The sequence below is a fragment of the Nerophis ophidion genome, linkage group LG08 (assembly GCF_033978795.1).
Source record: "Nerophis ophidion isolate RoL-2023_Sa linkage group LG08, RoL_Noph_v1.0, whole genome shotgun sequence".
Lineage (NCBI taxonomy): Eukaryota > Metazoa > Chordata > Actinopteri > Syngnathiformes > Syngnathidae > Nerophis > Nerophis ophidion.
This window is the reverse complement of record NC_084618.1, coordinates 69,169,330-69,186,899: the sequence shown is the minus strand read 5'-3', so window position 1 is coordinate 69,186,899 and position 17,570 is coordinate 69,169,330. Positions and strand designations below refer to the sequence as shown.

General features: G+C 40.2%; 1 protein-coding gene across 1 annotated transcript in view; it reads left to right on the top strand.

The window, feature by feature from the left end:
* Positions 1 to 17,570, top strand: part of LOC133558458 (low-density lipoprotein receptor-related protein 2-like) — a 64,696-nt gene that overhangs the window by 19,122 nt on the left and 28,004 nt on the right. Inside the window, exons 21-37 of the mRNA XM_061909840.1 lie at positions 860 to 997; positions 1,077 to 1,352; positions 3,122 to 3,361; positions 4,455 to 4,577; positions 4,662 to 4,778; positions 4,878 to 5,255; positions 9,486 to 9,734; positions 9,802 to 10,010; positions 11,247 to 11,431; positions 11,503 to 11,731; positions 11,797 to 11,974; positions 14,938 to 15,066; positions 15,854 to 16,020; positions 16,133 to 16,276; positions 16,461 to 16,570; positions 16,633 to 16,810; positions 16,890 to 17,103. Of these exons, the coding sequence (XP_061765824.1) occupies positions 860 to 997; positions 1,077 to 1,352; positions 3,122 to 3,361; positions 4,455 to 4,577; positions 4,662 to 4,778; positions 4,878 to 5,255; positions 9,486 to 9,734; positions 9,802 to 10,010; positions 11,247 to 11,431; positions 11,503 to 11,731; positions 11,797 to 11,974; positions 14,938 to 15,066; positions 15,854 to 16,020; positions 16,133 to 16,276; positions 16,461 to 16,570; positions 16,633 to 16,810; positions 16,890 to 17,103 (3,264 nt within the window). The remainder of the gene's footprint in view (positions 1 to 859; positions 998 to 1,076; positions 1,353 to 3,121; positions 3,362 to 4,454; positions 4,578 to 4,661; positions 4,779 to 4,877; positions 5,256 to 9,485; positions 9,735 to 9,801; positions 10,011 to 11,246; positions 11,432 to 11,502; positions 11,732 to 11,796; positions 11,975 to 14,937; positions 15,067 to 15,853; positions 16,021 to 16,132; positions 16,277 to 16,460; positions 16,571 to 16,632; positions 16,811 to 16,889; positions 17,104 to 17,570) is intronic.

The following is a 17,570-nucleotide window of genomic DNA, read 5'->3' as shown; positions in this document are numbered from 1 at the left end:
TTTAGTCATGTTCCCAATTCCAAAATCCAAAACAATTGCCAAGTTTTGAACAAAAAATTGCATAATATAATGGCGCTAATACAATGTAGGGCTGCAACGACTAAACCAGTTAGAAAAAAGCTTTGATTTATATTCTGTTGCTTCAATTAATCGCTCAAAAAGTGTAACTAAAACAATTTGATCAAATCCTGTGAACGTGGAGTGCCCAGAACTTTAAACACGCAGACATACTGTAGTTTCCACACCGCCACTGCAATAGAGTGCATAAAAGAGCCGTGGTGTGTCTGCAGTGGTCTGTATTGCATTGGCTATCATAACAATGCTTTATTAATGCACACATGTGACAGTGCAATTTCAAATTGTTGTTTGCCTCAATTATTTTCTCCAAAATACATATTCAGGCTATAGTGTGTTTTATCTAATAACATGATTTATCGAACAAGTAATCGATAGATTACTCAATTACTAAAATAATCAATAGCTGCAGCCATAAATAGATGCATTAATTAAATCGAATATCATCACATTTCAAAATATGAATATACCTTGATATATTAAATTCAATTACACTTCTTCATGAAAAATTATAGTGTTGCAGATGCAGTTTTTTTGTGTGAATTTGATATTGCACCTTACTGGATTGTTAGTGTACCTTATGTTGTGGTTTATTTGAAACGTAACGATTACCACCTGATATAGTTCTATAGGTAATGCTAGAATTTCTAAAGCAATGTGATAATTAATTGTATATGTTGCAATTAGGTGTACCTAATGTTGTGGTACACCTGCTAATGTTATTTGATGTCACGTAACCTAATGAAACAGACGTAGGTTTAAACCGTTTATTTGTGCCCCATAGACTACCTGTATGTGTCTGATACACGTACCAGAGCGATATTTGAGATGAGGAAGAGGGATGGAGGAGGAAACATAATAATCAGACAAGGAATCAATGGAATTCTGAATGTCAAAGCCTACACAGCTGACCTCTACAGTAGTAAGTTCCCGTCAAGTGACGTCTGTGACACTCCTCCAATGAATACCTGCTGATTGCCATGTGACTTTTCTACTTTCAGGTATCAGTAGTCGCTGTGCAGTGGCAAATGGGCGCTGCAGCCACTTCTGCTTCCCGACTCCGTCCTACAGCCGCGTGTGTGGCTGCCCGTACGGCATGAAGCTACAGGTCAACCAGATGGACTGCGTAAAGGATGACAGTGTTCCACCGCCGGATAACAACTGCGGCGACTACGCCTTTGAGTGCGACGAGGGGCGATGCAGGCCCAATTCCTACCGCTGCGATGGCTACTTGGACTGCGTGGATAAGTCTGACGAGGCCAACTGCACAAGCACAGGTGCGTTAACATCACAGCGCTGTGTTTCCCACAGATTGGCAATCTATTTGTGGCATCGTTAGAATCAATATGACGTCATCATAGTACTGGTATTTGCATAAATGACTATGACGCATGTATTTTTTAAAAAGGGAAAAAAAGTTATAAATATATTTAAAGGCAAATATGTGTTATTAGTATTAGTAAAATATATTTTTTGTTACATATATCGTTTTGCTGTATTATTGAATTTTACCATTGCACTGTTACACAGGCTGTACTTTGTACACCCATGGTTTATTTACATATATTTTTTGCCCACTCTGAATGTTATAATTTTGTTCAGCAGCTGAATAAACAGTCCTTTTAAATTTGAGGTAGTTTTAAACTAGGCACGCACAAAGGAAGTACACTAAAATACATCTGAAGTCGGAAAGATGTTAAATCGACAATACAGTGTTACATTCTGGTCACTTTGCTGCAATGGCGGTGTTCTCACAATGCCAAATAGACAGGAAGCAGCATGCAGATAAGCATACTTGCCAACCTTCCAGATTTTTCCGGTAGCCGGGAGACTCCCAAATTTCAGTGCCCCTCCCGAAAATCTCCCGGGGCAGCCATTCTCCCGAATTTCTCCCGATTACCACCCGGACAACAATATTGGGGGAATGCCTTAAAGGCCCAGCCTTTAGCGTCCTCTACAACCTACCGTTACATCCGCTTTTCCTCCGTACATACAGCGTGTCGGCCCAGTCACATAATACATGCAGCTTGTACATACACACGTAAGTGAATGCAAAGCATACTTGATAAACACCATACAGGTCACACTGAGGGTGGCCGTATAAACAACTTTAACACTGTTATAAATATGCGCCACACTGTGAGCCCACACCAAACAAGAATGACAAACACATTTTGGGAGGACATCCACACCGTAACACAACATAAACCCAACAGAACAAATACCCAGAAACCTTTGCAGCACTAACTCTTCAGGGACGCTACAACTGCCCCCATCTCCCGAATTCGGAGGTCTCAAGGTTGGCAAGTATGCAGATAAGAATCTTCTTTAGTTCCACATGGCAAGGCATGAATACAAAAACAAACTGCATGTCGCCCGGAAGTGCACAGGAAGCCCAAGGCCAAACTTAGCTTGAGGCTAATAACAAAGAACTGAAAAGAATATGCAAAAACTTACGGAAAGCTATTTTAGCGTAGCGTGAGGCATACCTCTTGCTAGTGGCAAACATTGATCAAGCATTTCAGGCCGGGTGACAACAGAATACAAAGGGAGTGATGAGGGGCGGCAACAGGTAGAGACACTAATCAATCAACAGAAACCAGAGTGTCTTATCAGCGCACCTAGCTACAGGAAAGTAAACAAAAGGAAAGATTGTTGAAACAGAAATAGACTCAAAACTAGAAAAAAACCCAACAAACAAAACTAGACATGACCTGACTGACAGGTCATGACATACAGCTTGATAAAAAATGAAAAAAGAAATGCAACTATACAGTATTAATGCTATCATACAAGGGACGAGCCCATTGAAAGGCTAAATAAAAATAGCATTGTGATTGATTTAAACTTGTACAAACATTTAACAAATACAATTTTTGACATAATATTGCAATTGCACTTCTACAAACGCTGTGGAAACAAATATTGATGACTCATACCTTTAAATACGAGTTGCACACATGTACTGGTACACAGTTAAATGAATGTATGGGAATCGTTGCAGCAATCGTAGCAAACTTAGTCACAATTACATCCCATCATCAAGGAGCGACCTGCTCTCCCAGCGCTTTCACCTGCAACAACAAGCACTGCATCCTGTCCGGGTGGCGTTGTGACGGCATCGACGACTGCGGCGATGGTTCGGATGAAGTCAACTGTCCCACTCAGGAGCCCACCACCTGTCCGGCAAACACATTCACCTGCGATAACAACAGATGCGTCTCCAAAGCGTGGCTGTGCGACGGCGACAACGACTGTGGCGACGGCTCGGATGAGCACAACTGCAGTAAGTTCACGTCAAGCCCACACATTAGGCACATTTTAGAAACCCTTTATATAATCTTGTCCAGGGACAATACTAGAGGAATGAAACTTGGATGTACTTTAAAGTAGGGGCGCCCAAACCTTTTGCCTCACAGGGCCAAAGACAGCACTTATAAGCGTGAAACACAAATAGCAAAAATGTTACCATAATTACTAGGGGTGTCAAAAAATCTATTTTTAAATTAATTGTGATTATTTTTTGTAACTGATTTAAGAAAATTAAAATATTTATATATATATATATATATATATATATTTTTATATATTAGGGGTGTGGGAAAAAATCAATTGGAATACGAATCATGATTCTCACGTGCGAATCCGAATCGATTCCCTTTTTTTTTTAAATCGATTTTTTTTTTTTAATCAATCCAACGAACCAATACACAGCAATACCATAACAATGCAATCCAATTCCAAAACCAAACCTGACCCAGCAACACTCAGAACTGCAATAAACAGAGCAATTGAGAGGAGACACAAACACGACACAGAACAAACAAAAAGTAGTGAAACAAAAATGAATGTTATCAACAACAGTATCAATATTATTTATAATTTCAGCATAGCAGTGATTAAAAATCCCTCATTGACATTATCATTATACATTTATAAAAATTTTAAAATAAGAACAAAAGTGTCACAGTGGCTTACACTTGCATCGCATCTCATAAGCTTGGAGACACACTGTGTCCAATGTTTTCACAAAGATAAAATAAGTCATATTTTTGGTTTGTTTAATAGTTAAAACAAATTTACATTATTGCAATCAGTTGATAAAACATTGTCCTTTACAATTATAAAAGCCTTTTACAAAAATCTACTACTCTGCTCGCATGTCAGCAAACTGGGGTAAATCCTATTGAATGAATAGAGAATCCTTTTTAATCAAGAAAAAATAGTTTTTGAATCGGGAATCGTGTAAAATAAAAAAATAAAAAATCAATTTTGAATAGGACACAGGCAAAAATATATACACCGTTTTACCGGAAGATCATAGCACTTACTGATCCTCCATGTTGGATGGCGTCAACAATATGCTGTCTTCACTTCAGACTCCACCATCACCACCTGCCCGCCTGCCTACTTCCTGTGCCCCGACCACCGTTGCATATTCAACTCCTACGTGTGCGATGGCGACCAGGACTGCTTTGATGGCTCGGATGAGAAAGACTGCGGTAGAAATAACTAATTTGTTGTCAAAGTTGTTGGCTTTGTTGCATGGTGATAATGAATGTGTGCGCGGTTTTCTCCATGCTAAGAGATTTCCTGCGCCTCCTATGAGTTCGCCTGCGTCAGTGGCGACCAGTGTGTCAGCAAAAGTTACCGCTGCGACGGCGTGGCTGACTGCAGGGACCACTCTGATGAGCGAGACTGTCGTAAGTGAAGTGAACCCTCTTGTATTTGAAAATGAGGATTTGTTACTGTCATGAAGCAATAAATGCAGTTTGACAATGACAACCATTGTGTCCGCCCAGCCACTCGAGGGCCGGGCCTGTGCCACAAAGACGAGTTCCAGTGTCAAACCGACGGCGTCTGCGTGCCGGACACTTGGGAGTGTGACGGCCACCCCGACTGCGAGGACGGTTCCGACGAGCACATCTCCTGCCCTCCTGTGACCTGCAGTGCCAGCTACTTCCAGTGCCCCAACAAGATTTGCATCCCCAAATACTGGCTGTGTGACGGCGAAAACGACTGCCGGGACATGAGCGACGAACAGAACTGTCCTACACCTCCGTTCAAATGTCCCGGCAGCCAGTGGATGTGTCCCACTGACCAGGTGTGCATCGAGGAAGACAAAGTGTGCGACGGCAAGAAGGACTGTCCTAACGGAGCTGACGAGTCACCCATCTGCAGTAAGTCATCTTTATTTCTGCTTTCATTCATAATGAAATGTCCAATCTTTTTCCATGAAAACTATCAAAAGATGCAGGGTATAATTTTCTAGCATCATTTTCCTTTTTGGCTGTTTTCTTCTATTTTGTTGTTGTTTTTTAATTTGCAAAGAGCCAATCGAAACTACACTATATTGTCAAAAGTGTTTGTCCACCCATCCAAATGATCAGAATCAGGTGTCCTAATCACTTGGCCTTGCCACAGGTGTATAAAGTCAGGCACTTAGGCATGGACACTGTTTCCACAAACATTTGTGAAAGAATGGACCACTCTCAGGAGCTCAGTGATTTCCAGCGTGGAACTGTCATCGGATGCCACCTGTGCAACAAATTCGTGAAATTTTCTCGCTCCTAAATATTCCAAAGTCAACTGTCGGCTTTATTATAAGAAAATGGAAGAGTTTGGGAACAACAGCAACTCAGCCACCAAGTGATAGGCCACATAAATTGACAGAGAGGAGACAGCAGATGCTGAAGCGCATAGTGCAAAAACTTTCTGCACAGTCAGTTGCTACAGGGCTCCGAACCTCATGTGACCTTCCAATTAGCCCACGTACAGTACGCAGAGAGCTTCATGGAATGAGTTTTAATGGCCGAGCAGCTGCTTCTAAGCCATACATCACCAAGTCTAATGCAAAGCGTCGGCACGTCGACACTAGACTCTAGAGCAGTGGAGACACGTACTCTGGAGTGATGAATCACATTTTTCCATCCGGCAATCTGATGGACGAGTCTGAGTTTGGAGGTTGCCAGGAGAACGGAACATGAGTGTGAAATTTGGTGGAGGAGGAATTATGGTGTGGGGTTATTTTTTACGAGTTGGGCTTGGCCCCTGAGTTCCAGTGAGAGGAACTTTGAATGCCCAAGGATATAAATTTTTTTTGAACAATTCCATGTTCCCAACTTTGTGGGAACAGTTTGCAGCCGGCTCCTTCCTCTTCCAACATGACTGTGCACCAGTGCATAAAGCAAGAGCCATAAAGACATAGATGACAGAGTCTGGTGTGGATGAACTTGACTGGCCTGCACAGAGTCCTGACCTAAACCCAATATAACACCCTTGGGATGAATTAGAACAGAGACTGAGAGCCAGGCCTTCTCGACCAACATCAGTGTGTGACCTCATCAACATGCTTTTGGAAGAATGGTCGAAAATTCCTATAAACACACTACGCAATCTTGTGGACAGCCTTCCCAGAATAGTTGAAGCTGTAAAAGCTGCAAAAGGTGAATCCATATCATATTGAAATCTATGGGTTAGAAATGGGATGGCACTTCAAGTTCATATGTGAGTCAAGGCAAGTGGCCAAAGTGTTAGCTTGGTCTCTACTCCATGATAAAAGGTGACATTTGAGTATTTATTTGTTATTACGTTTGACCTTTCTATAAAGTTAAAAGTTAAAGTACCAATGAGTGTCACACAAACACTCGGTGTGGCAAAATTATTCTCTGCATTTGACCCATTACACTTGATCACCCCCTGGGAGGTGAGGGGAGCATTGAGCAGCAGCGGTGACCACGCCCTGGAATAATTTTTGGTGATTTAACCCCCAATTCCAACCCTTGATGCTGAGTGCCGAGCAGGGAGGTAATGGGTCCCATTTTTATAGTCTTTGGTATGACTCGCTTTATAAATAAATATGGAATTTCACCATCAGAATAGATTCGAAGAGTATTTTAAATAACGTTTAAAAATGATTAAATCATACAAATTAAAAAATGAGTCAAACGAGAGATGGACACTATGGCCTAAAATGTGTATATGTTTACAGACAATGTATATCTCGACATAATCGGGTTTACGAATGATGATAGAACCATTTCAAAACTGGTTAAAACTCTCCTGATTTAGCTGCTGACATTAACATGTTTTATCATTTCCAGTTCTATTTTTTTCTCAAAACTATTATTCCACTCCACTTCCACTTCCACAATTTACTTTTGATATTTGGTCACTTTCTACTTTAACATTGTTTCATCTACACTTCGGTTTAAAAGTAATGAGCACTTATTTTGTTGTTGAGATACTTTAGTTTTGGCCGATATAACAAATTTGGGTATTGATCCAATACCAAGTAGCTACAGGGGCAGTATTAGCCATACCTGTTCATACTAAAAATGTTAAGGATATTTAGATGACGACATTTTTGATCAAATATGTAATCTGACTAAAACACATAAGGGGTTACAATGTCAAATAATGTTTAAATTATTTAATTATTCCCTTTTATTACATACAACATTTGTAATAAAGTCGCGCAAAAAAACTAAAAAAAGCAAAAACTCCTTTTGGCGCCTGGGTTTGTGTAGAATAACAAAGATTACAACAAATAATTTTGTGACAATAGAAAATATTGATTTTCTTACTTTAGTATCGACCACATACAGATACTATATTTGGTATAGTTACTGTCGATATTTGTATCAAATCGCCAACCCCTGCTTACATTCAAGAGCTCTAGCTTAGCGGTGGATAGTGTAGCATGTTTAGCTATTACTTGTCTTCGAGTCATACAGTGATAATGCTCCCTTATTTTCCGCCATGGAGGAGAGGATCAGTGTTTTAGAAGATGCAGTGTAAAGGGACATTCGCCGCCATTTTGCTTCGTCTTCATTCGCTTGACACAGTTATTTTTGTGGGACACAACTAGAATGTGTTATCAACCTGCATTGTCACGATATGACGATAATATTCGTACCTCTATCGTTGGACAAATATTTATTGTATATTGTCTATATTGGGCAACCCTATTTCCAACTAAATGTACCATATTTTCCGCACTATAAGGCGCACCGGATTAAAAGGCGCACCTTCAATTAATGGCCTTTTTTAAAACGTTGTTCATATATAAGGCGCACCACCGCATTATAAGGCGCATAGAATAGACGCTACAGTAGAGCCTGGGGTTACGATATGATTCCTTTAGATGGAGATGCGCTAAAGGGAATGTCAACAAAACAGTTAGATAGGTCAGTCAAACTTAATTAATAGATTACAAACCAGCGTTCTGACAAGTGAATAAACAGCTGTTTTATTATTTTCCCCGATTCAATAAACACGTAAAAAAACAGTCTGATACTATTACGGTAAATCAAACGTTAGTGCAATCACAGTATAGTAACACTCGAAATAGTTGATCAAACGATAATGTCACACAACACAACACAACACACATAATAAACATGTAAAGGTCACTTTATTAAGTTATTCCTCATCCACACATCCCTCAAATTCTTCTTCTTCGGTGTTCGAATTAAACAGTTGGGCGAATACGGTATCGTCGAAGTCGTCATTAAACGAGGCAGTGTCACTGCTGTTAATGTTAAATTCTCTCGCTGCTGTTCTATTCCCGTGTTCTACTGTGTGACTGATCGCCTTGAGTTTGAACTCTGCGTCGTAAGCGTGTCTCTCAATAGGAGCAATTTGGGGGTCTTTACATAAACACACAAAAACGGCAAGGCTCCCGCAGTCATATATCCCAGCATGAGGGAAAATGAAGTCGGCGGCTGCTTATCGTAGAAGAAGAAGCGCACTTCTTCTTTTACGGGGTAAAATGAAATCAGTGGCTGCTTACCGTAGTTGCGAGACCTGTTGTGGCTCAATACTGGTCCATATATAAGGCGCACCGGATTATAAGGCGCACTGTCAGCTTTAGAGAAAATGTGAGGTTTTTAGGTGTGCCTTATAGTCTGGAAAATACGGTAACTAAAATAAATATTTTACTTTTTACCCTTTATTAAGAAAGCTTTGTTATTTTTAATTGTATTATATTGTACGGAATTGACCCTTTCTTAAGTCGATGTAAGGGAATTTATCACACTCTCTTTTGCAAGTTCTAATATACCAATTAAGCTTGCAATACTAACAAAAGGCTCAATTGTCATTATACTTATCTGGCAACGGGAATTCGCAAGTTTTTTTTTAATTTTTTGAATTTCTTTTTTCGTCCATTTTTATTCATATTTCAACAAATCATTATTATTACCATAATAAATTAATGTATATGTTTATTTTTTGTGTAATAGTATATTATTGCCATGCTATTATTAGCATCGGTATTAGTGTCATTGACATTAAAGGACTGTTTAAGTACACACAATTTGAATGTTCTAATGCACCAATTAAGCTTGCAATACTAACAATAGGCTCGATTGTTTTATACTGATTGTCTGTTGCCTCATTTCACAAAGATGAGAACGACTGTATATTACACAACGGCGGCTGCAGCCACATCTGCATTCAAGGACCATATGGGGCGGAGTGCCACTGTTTCCCGGGTTTCCAGCTGCTCAACGACTCCAAGACCTGCGACGACATCAATGAGTGTCTGATCCCGGGTTTCTGCAGCCAGAAGTGCTACAATGAGAGAGGAAGCTTTCGCTGCTACTGCTCTGATGGTTACCTCCTGGAGCCTGATGGACGCACCTGCAAAGCTACAGGTGGGTTTACATGAGGAGCGAATGCAGCATCTAAGGCATATGATTGAGCTCTTATTCCCCCTCTTAGACCCTCTTGCAGCCGTACTTCTGTTGGCCAAGCGGAGCCAGGTCATTGCCAACAGGATCAACGCAAAACCCCCACAGATCAGTCCAGTGGTGAGCGGTTCAAACATAGTGTCCGTGGACTTTGACCGCGTGACTTCCAGGGTCTACTGGGCCGACGCCTCCCTGAAGAAGATTTGGAGTGCTTACCAGAATGGAACTGACAGAAAGGAAGTAAGTTGATATGGAGTGAGTCAGTCAATTTTCATTAAAACAACCTTTTTTTTACTTTACAAAGAAAACCAGAAGCGCATAGTCGTAGGTGACCACAATGTAGCCCACTGGGAATCCTTCATATTCATAATAATGATAATAATAATTGGGTCAGCTCAGGTTAAACTGTAACATTTTTTAAATGACTCATGTTTACTTTATTATTATAATTCTTATAGTAATCCATATAGTAAAATTAACTGATCATTTGTATTACTTTTTTTTTAAATTTATTATTGTGTATTATAAACAATAATTATATAGAAGTATTCATCAATTGATATTCAACTATGTATATTCCATGATATAGTTATAATAGTAATAATGATAAAATATAGATCTTATACTTATTATATTACATACAGAGTATTTGGCTAGTTGTTTATATTTTTATGTTGCCTTTTTAGTAGTTTAGTTTTTTATGTTATTAACTGTTCATCAATTAATATTCATAATTCTATGTTCTATTACCATTATTATTATTATTATTAGTATACTTATCCCTCAGGGGAAATTTACGTATTTATAATAAGTACATATAATGTAACAATATGTAATTAAATTTCATCAAATAATATTCATAATTGTATGTTTTATTACAAATATTGTTATTATACTTAGCCCTTAAGGGAAATGTACTAATTGTTATACTTTTTTAATTGCTTTTTTCTAATTATTTAATTAGTAGTTTCAATCTATTAACTGTTCAGCAATTAATATTCATAATAATATGTTCTACTTGCATACTTATTATTTTAACCCTAAGTACACACAATTTGAATGTGATCCAAAAAAAAAGTATGACTTATAGTAAACAAATTAATACATTACTCCACAATAGAACATAATGATATATTTAATCAGTTTGTGCAGGTGTACCTAAATGATAAAATAAATAAATGGGTTGTACTTGTATAATGCTTTTCTACCTTTAAGGTACTCAAAGCGCTTTGACACTACTTCCACATTTACCCATTCACACACACAATCACACACTGATGGAGGGAGCTGCCATGCAAGGCGCTAACCCGCACCAATCAGGAGCAAGGGTGAAGTGTCTTGCTCAGGACACAATGGACGTGACGAGGTTGGTACTAGGTAGGGATAGAACTAGGGACACTCTTCCACTGCGCCACGCTGTCCCTAATGTTGTATCCCTTGAGTTTATGTACAATGTCTGGCTTTCGTTTGTTCTAGATTTTTTCTAGTGGTCTGATGGTGCCAGAGAGCATCGCTGTGGACTGGGTGGGCCGTAATCTCTATTGGACCGACTCTGTCTTGGAGAACATCGAGGTGTCTACTCTGGACGGTCGCTTCCGCAAAGTGCTCCTCACCGAAAACGTCACAAGCCCCCGTGGCTTGGTTTTAGACCCCCGTAACCAGTAAGCCCACATGATTTTGGAATATTTTTGCCTACTTGCTTGTTCACAAAACATTCGTTCACATTTCACAGTACCAACATGATGTTCTGGACGGATTGGGGTCAGAACCCCAGGATCGAGCGGGCCGACATGGATGGGGTCATGCGAAAAGTCATTGTTAGTACAAAGATATACTGGCCCAACGGCTTGGCGCTGGACTACACCACACGCAGGGTGTACTTTGCAGATGCCTACCTCAAATACATCGACTACTGCGATTACGACGGGAAAAACCGCTATCAAGTCATGGCGAGCGAAATGGTGGGTTCAAATTAACAGATATTATAAGGGGATTTAAAGTTAAAGCACATTTTTGTGGCCACCAGTTCCTCCAGCACCCACATGGCATGACCATCTTTGAAGACAACATTTACTGGTCGGAGCGCTACACCAGCAAAGTGATGAGAACGAACAAGTTCCATGGTGGCAACGTCACCACATTGTTAAATAGCGTGTACCAGCCCATGGGCATCGTTATGGACCATCCTGTTAAACAACCAGCAGGTGACCTCTCATAACCTAACGTGATTGGCTAAAACACTAAAGTATTTTTTTACTCCAAGGAATACAGAAACAATTAAGAATGTGGTTAAATGTTGATGAATAATTTAGTTGAATTTAGCTGAACTATAAGTGACAAAGCAAATTAGTGCTATCTCTAATAATACAGGTATATCTCATTAATAATGAATTGAATTTATTTTTGCAATGTGCTGATAAAAAATGAGCAGTGGATCGAGTAGGACCTCTGGGCTTTGCTTTGTTAAAGAAAAAAAGCAAACATCAAACCTTTATATTATGGTTTATAAATTCAACACTGTAGTTATTACTAATGGTCTGAATTGTACTTGGACTTTATCACTTATTTTGATCACAACAACCAGAAAGACTCTCTTTCTATACAATTTTAACAAGGTAAAAAAAACCTAAATAACATGTAGCAGGAATGAGCAAAAGTGTATAATGTCCTGCCCCATCACTCAACTACAATAATCTGGTTCTTTATCAACAACAGAATATATGATGACCTTATTTAACCAAATTTCTTCAGTATATATTATAGTATATATGTTATTATAATACATAGTATATTGAAAATATAATTACAAAATAAATACATAATTACATCCATAAATACTCAGATAAATTAAATGTAATAAATAAAATAAACACTAATTTCCTCAAATGAAGTTTAAATTAATAAAGTATATCCTAAAGATATTAAATATATTTTGCACATTTTATATACTAAGTAATAAACAAACATAATTGCTTTATACATGTATTCTACATGTTTGTTTCAAACGGTTATTTATTCTGTGTTTATTAGCACATTGTTTTGATATCATCAAAACATTTTGTCATAACTATTTTTTTTTCTGTGGCCATTAATATAATTAATTACATTTCGTATTTATTTTCGGTGGCAAGGCCCCAGGGGTGGATGAGGTCCGCCCGGAGTTCCTTAAGGCTCTGGATGCTGTGGGGCTGTCTTGGTTGACAAGACTCTGCAGCATCGCGTGGACATCGGGGGCGGTACCTCTGGATTGGCAGACCGGGGTGGTGGTTCCTCTCTTTAAGAACGGGGACCGGAGGGCGTGTTCCAACTATCGTGGGATCACTCTCTTCAGCCTCCTCGGATTCAGGAGGAACAGTGTGATTTTCGTCCTGGTCGTGGAACTGTGGACCAGCTCTATACTCTCGGCAGGGTTCTTGAGGGTGCATGGGAGTTTGCCCAACCAGTCTACATGTGCTTTGTGGACTTGGAGAAGGCATTCGACCGTGTCTCTCGGGAAGTCCTGTGGGGAGTGCTCAGAGAGTATGGGGTATCGGACTGTCTTATTGTGGCGGTCCGCTCCCTGTACGATCAGTGCCAGAGCTTGGTCCGCATTGCCGGCAGTAAGTCGAACACATTTCCAGTGAGGGTTGGACTCTGCCAAGGCTGTCCTTTGTCACCGATTCTGTTCATAACTTTTATGGACAGAATTTCTAGGTGCAGTCAAGGCGTTGAGGGGTTCCGGTTTGGTGACCGCAGGATTAGGTCTCTTCTTTTTGCAGGTGATGTGGTCCTGATGGCTTCATCTGACCGGGATCTTCAGCTCTCACTGGATCGGTTCGCAGCCGAGTGTGAAGCGACTGGAATGAGAATCAGCACCTCCAAGTCCGAGTCCATGGTTCTCGCCTGGAAAAGGGTGGAATGCCATCTCCGGGTTGGGGAGGAGACCCTGCCCCAAGTGGAGGAGTTCAAGAACCTAGGAGTGTTGTTCACGAGTGGGGGAAGAGTGGATCGTGAGATCGACAGGCGGATCGGTGCGGCGTCTTCAGTAATGCGGACGTTGTACCGATCCGTTGTGGTGAAGAAGGAGCTGAGCCGGAAGGCAAAGCTCTCAATTTACCGGTCGATCTACGTTCCCATCCTCACCTAAGGTCATGAGCTTTGGGTGAGAAGCTCTGCCATCCGGGAGGAGCTCAAAGTAAAGCCGCTGCTCCTCCACATCGAGAGGAGCCCGATGAGGTGGTTCGGGCATCTGGTCAGGATGCCACCCGAACGCCTCCCTAGGGAGGTGTTTAGGGCACGTCCAACCGGTAGGAGGCCACGGGGAAGACCCAGGACACGTTGGGAAGACTATGTCTTCCGGCTGGCCTGGGAACGCCTCGGGATCCCCCAGGAAGAGCTGGACGCATTGGCTGGGGAGAGGGAAGTCTGGGTTTCCCTGCTTAGGCTGTTGCCCCCGCGACCCGACCTCGGATAAGCGGAAGAAGATGGATGGATGGCATTTCGTATTTAAAATATGACGCAGGCTAATAAAATCTGAATTGGAACATTAAAATGAAAGACTAAACGTTTTTACTTAGTTTTATCTAGATCAAAGGTCAGGAATGGTCCACACTAAAATCTTAAGTGAAGTGAATTATATTTTTATAGCGCTTTTCTCTAGTGACTCAAAGCACTTTTACATAGTGAAACCCAATATTTAAGTTACATTTAAACCAGCTATACCGCGGTATGGCTCGGTTGGTAGAACGGCCGTGCCAGCAACTTGAGAGTTTCAGGTTCGATTCCCGCTTTCCCCATCCTAGTCACTGCCGTTGTGTCCTTGGGCAAGACACTTTACCCACCTGCTCCCAGTGCCCCCCACACTGGTTTAAATGTAACTTAGATATTGGGTTTTCACTATGTAAAGCACTTTGAGTCACTAGAGAAAAGCCCTATATAAATATAATTCACTCACTTAATGGAATTTTTAATGTGCCTTTTTCATACACAAAAAACGTTGATTGATGATATCATAGTCTAGATACTTTTGTCTATGTAATGACTTTAAATCTGCTTGTCAGAAGTAAATGTTTTTAAATATAATTTATTTTAAGATTTGAAATTTTAACTGCATCACAATAATATTAATGAAAAGGTAAATATAAAAAGGCTGCTGAAACTTTTTTTGGGTGTAAATTTTTGTATTCAGGCCTCAATCCATGCAAAGAACATCCGTGCAGTCAACTGTGCCTGCTGTCAGGCTTCAGGCCAAGGTACTACACCTGCCACTGTCAGTCTGGATGGAAGCTGGATACTGATAAACGCACATGTCTCAAAGGTAAGAATTTTATATTTTTTACTTATTTTTGACTAGGCCTGGGTCTGAATTAAAATGAACTTGATGAGTTGCTATGTTAGTGGTTGTTTTTGTTTTCTCTTCCTTTTAAACGGGGTGTTAGAGGGTTCAGTCTGCGCATCACGCTCAGCACCTGAGCTTGTTTATTCATTAGCAGAATTAAATGAACAAACTGAACCTTTTTGTCAGTCATTCACAATCTTTGTCTCTGTGGGAGGAAGCCGGACAGCTACCTTACACACACAGGACAGAGAACCTCGCTTGTTGCGACGAGTTTCTGAGAATCACCGGAAAGTGACAAAAATTAGGAGTAAATATCATTGCTAAGCCAGTATTTTGGCTTTAAACTAAATGAGCAACATGGACGCATGAGCCAGTATTTTTTTTAGAAAGTAATAGCATCAAAAAAAGACAACAAAACAAGTTTTTCCAACTGAGGAAAAAAACTACACAAGATGTTCAATATTTATTGAAGTGCAATCTTTGCTAAAACAGATTGAGAGTCCATTGTGTTTGTATTGTTGGCTTACTTACTAGATAATTAGAACAATACAAATGAGAAATAAGTTTATTGTGGTTACTTGCATTATTTGTATTACCGTACATATCATGATTACAATAATGCTTAATTCGGTCTCAAAATAATGCTGCCAATAATATTCTTTATCAGTAATCATTTATCGTAAAGCAAAATTTGTTTTAGGCCCAGGCCTATTTTCAACACTCAATGTGTAAAAAAACAAGCATTCAAGCGTTGACTCCGTTATAGATGAAACTCCTTTCTTGATGGTGGTGAGCGATTCGGTGATTTACGGCGTTCCTCTGGACCCCGCCGATTCCTCCAACAATGCAATGGCGCCCGTGTCAGGCATCCGTCAGGGGCGGGACATTGAATTTGATGACCTGGAGCAGTTTGTCTACTGGGTTGAGCTTTCGGTAAGTGGATGTATTAAATTTAGTGTTTCAAAAATTGATTATTTATACATCATGCACAATTTACTTTTTATGAAAAAACATGACTGTCCTTCGTTTGAATCCTTCCTGCTAGGGTTCTATTTGGCGAATCCATACCAACGGCACCAAGAGGTCTTTGTTTGCACCAGCTGCTTTTTTGGGCTCCCCATCTGGTCTGGCGTTTGACTGGATAAGCAGGATAATGTATTATAACAACCCCACAGCTAAATCCATAGAGGTAAGCGCAATTGAAGACAATGTCAAATTATGTCTTAGATTATTAGAGTTTCTGCTAGCTAAAAGACAACATAACTGTCGGGGTCTCTAATTAGCAGCGGGTCAAAATTTGCACACAGGTATTGACATCTGTGCTATAGGCAACCTATTGATGTTGTTATTTATTTTTTATCATTTTACTTCAGGTCATTCGGGTTGATGGAAAACAGTACTATCGAAAGACCATCATCACCTCCACAGGGAAACCAGAGGGAGTGGGAACACCAATCGGAATAGCCGTAGATCCAGCAAGAGGGTAAAGCATCTGCATACCGAAATTATCTAGAAAACATTTTAATTTATATTTCCCCGCAACAGGAAATTGTTCTGGACGGATGGGGGGTCCATTAATGGTGTTCCTCCGAAAGTGGCCAGCGCTGACATGGATGGGAGCAACATTACAATCCTCTACAAGGGCAACCTGGCTAACGTGGGCTACCTCGCTGCTGATATTTCCACCAGGAAACTCTACTGGGGAGTGTCAGGCTCAGGAGTGGTACGTCCAGGACACTTTTTTTTTTCAAATATTGTGTGTGTGACAGTCAGTCTACCATCTTTGTTGTTTTGTGTCCTAGATCGAGAGCGGCACCATGGATGGGGCGAGCCGAGTGACAGTTGTTAGCGGCCTGTCTTACCCAGTGGGGTTGACCATCTACCAGAACTACCTCTATTACGCCGACAAGGACTATCAGGTCATTGAGAGGGTGGACAAAGACACGGGTGCCAATATGGTGGTGATAAGAAGCGGGATGCACCAACTGCGTGCTGTCAAGGTGCACGCCAGAGACAGTACGTGGCTTTGTTGGATATATGTTTAATGCAGCAGTTTACCCTAACAATATGCAGATGTACTTACTGCTAGTAGCATCAGTGAACAAAGACTAAAGCAACTAGTTGCATTGCAAACTACATGCAGTGTATGTAAATGTTTGTGTAAGCAAACTCTTCTACTCCTTTACCACTGCACACCAAAAGGTAAAGTTCTGTCAAAACACTCACCTCTACTGTGCTATTACTTCTCTGATTCAAGAAACTTTATAGCCATACCTGCACAACTGAGACACATGAGATGGCATGGTTTTTTGTTCAATTGTATGCAGATAATAAGTTAGTTAGAAGAGGTTATAAATAAATTACGTTATAATCAAGCTTCGGTTAATAAGAAAATATTGTTAATAAAATTGAAAATATAATATATTGTGATCCTTTAGTGCAAATAGAATGTGAAAACAATGACCACAAACCAAACCAAATAA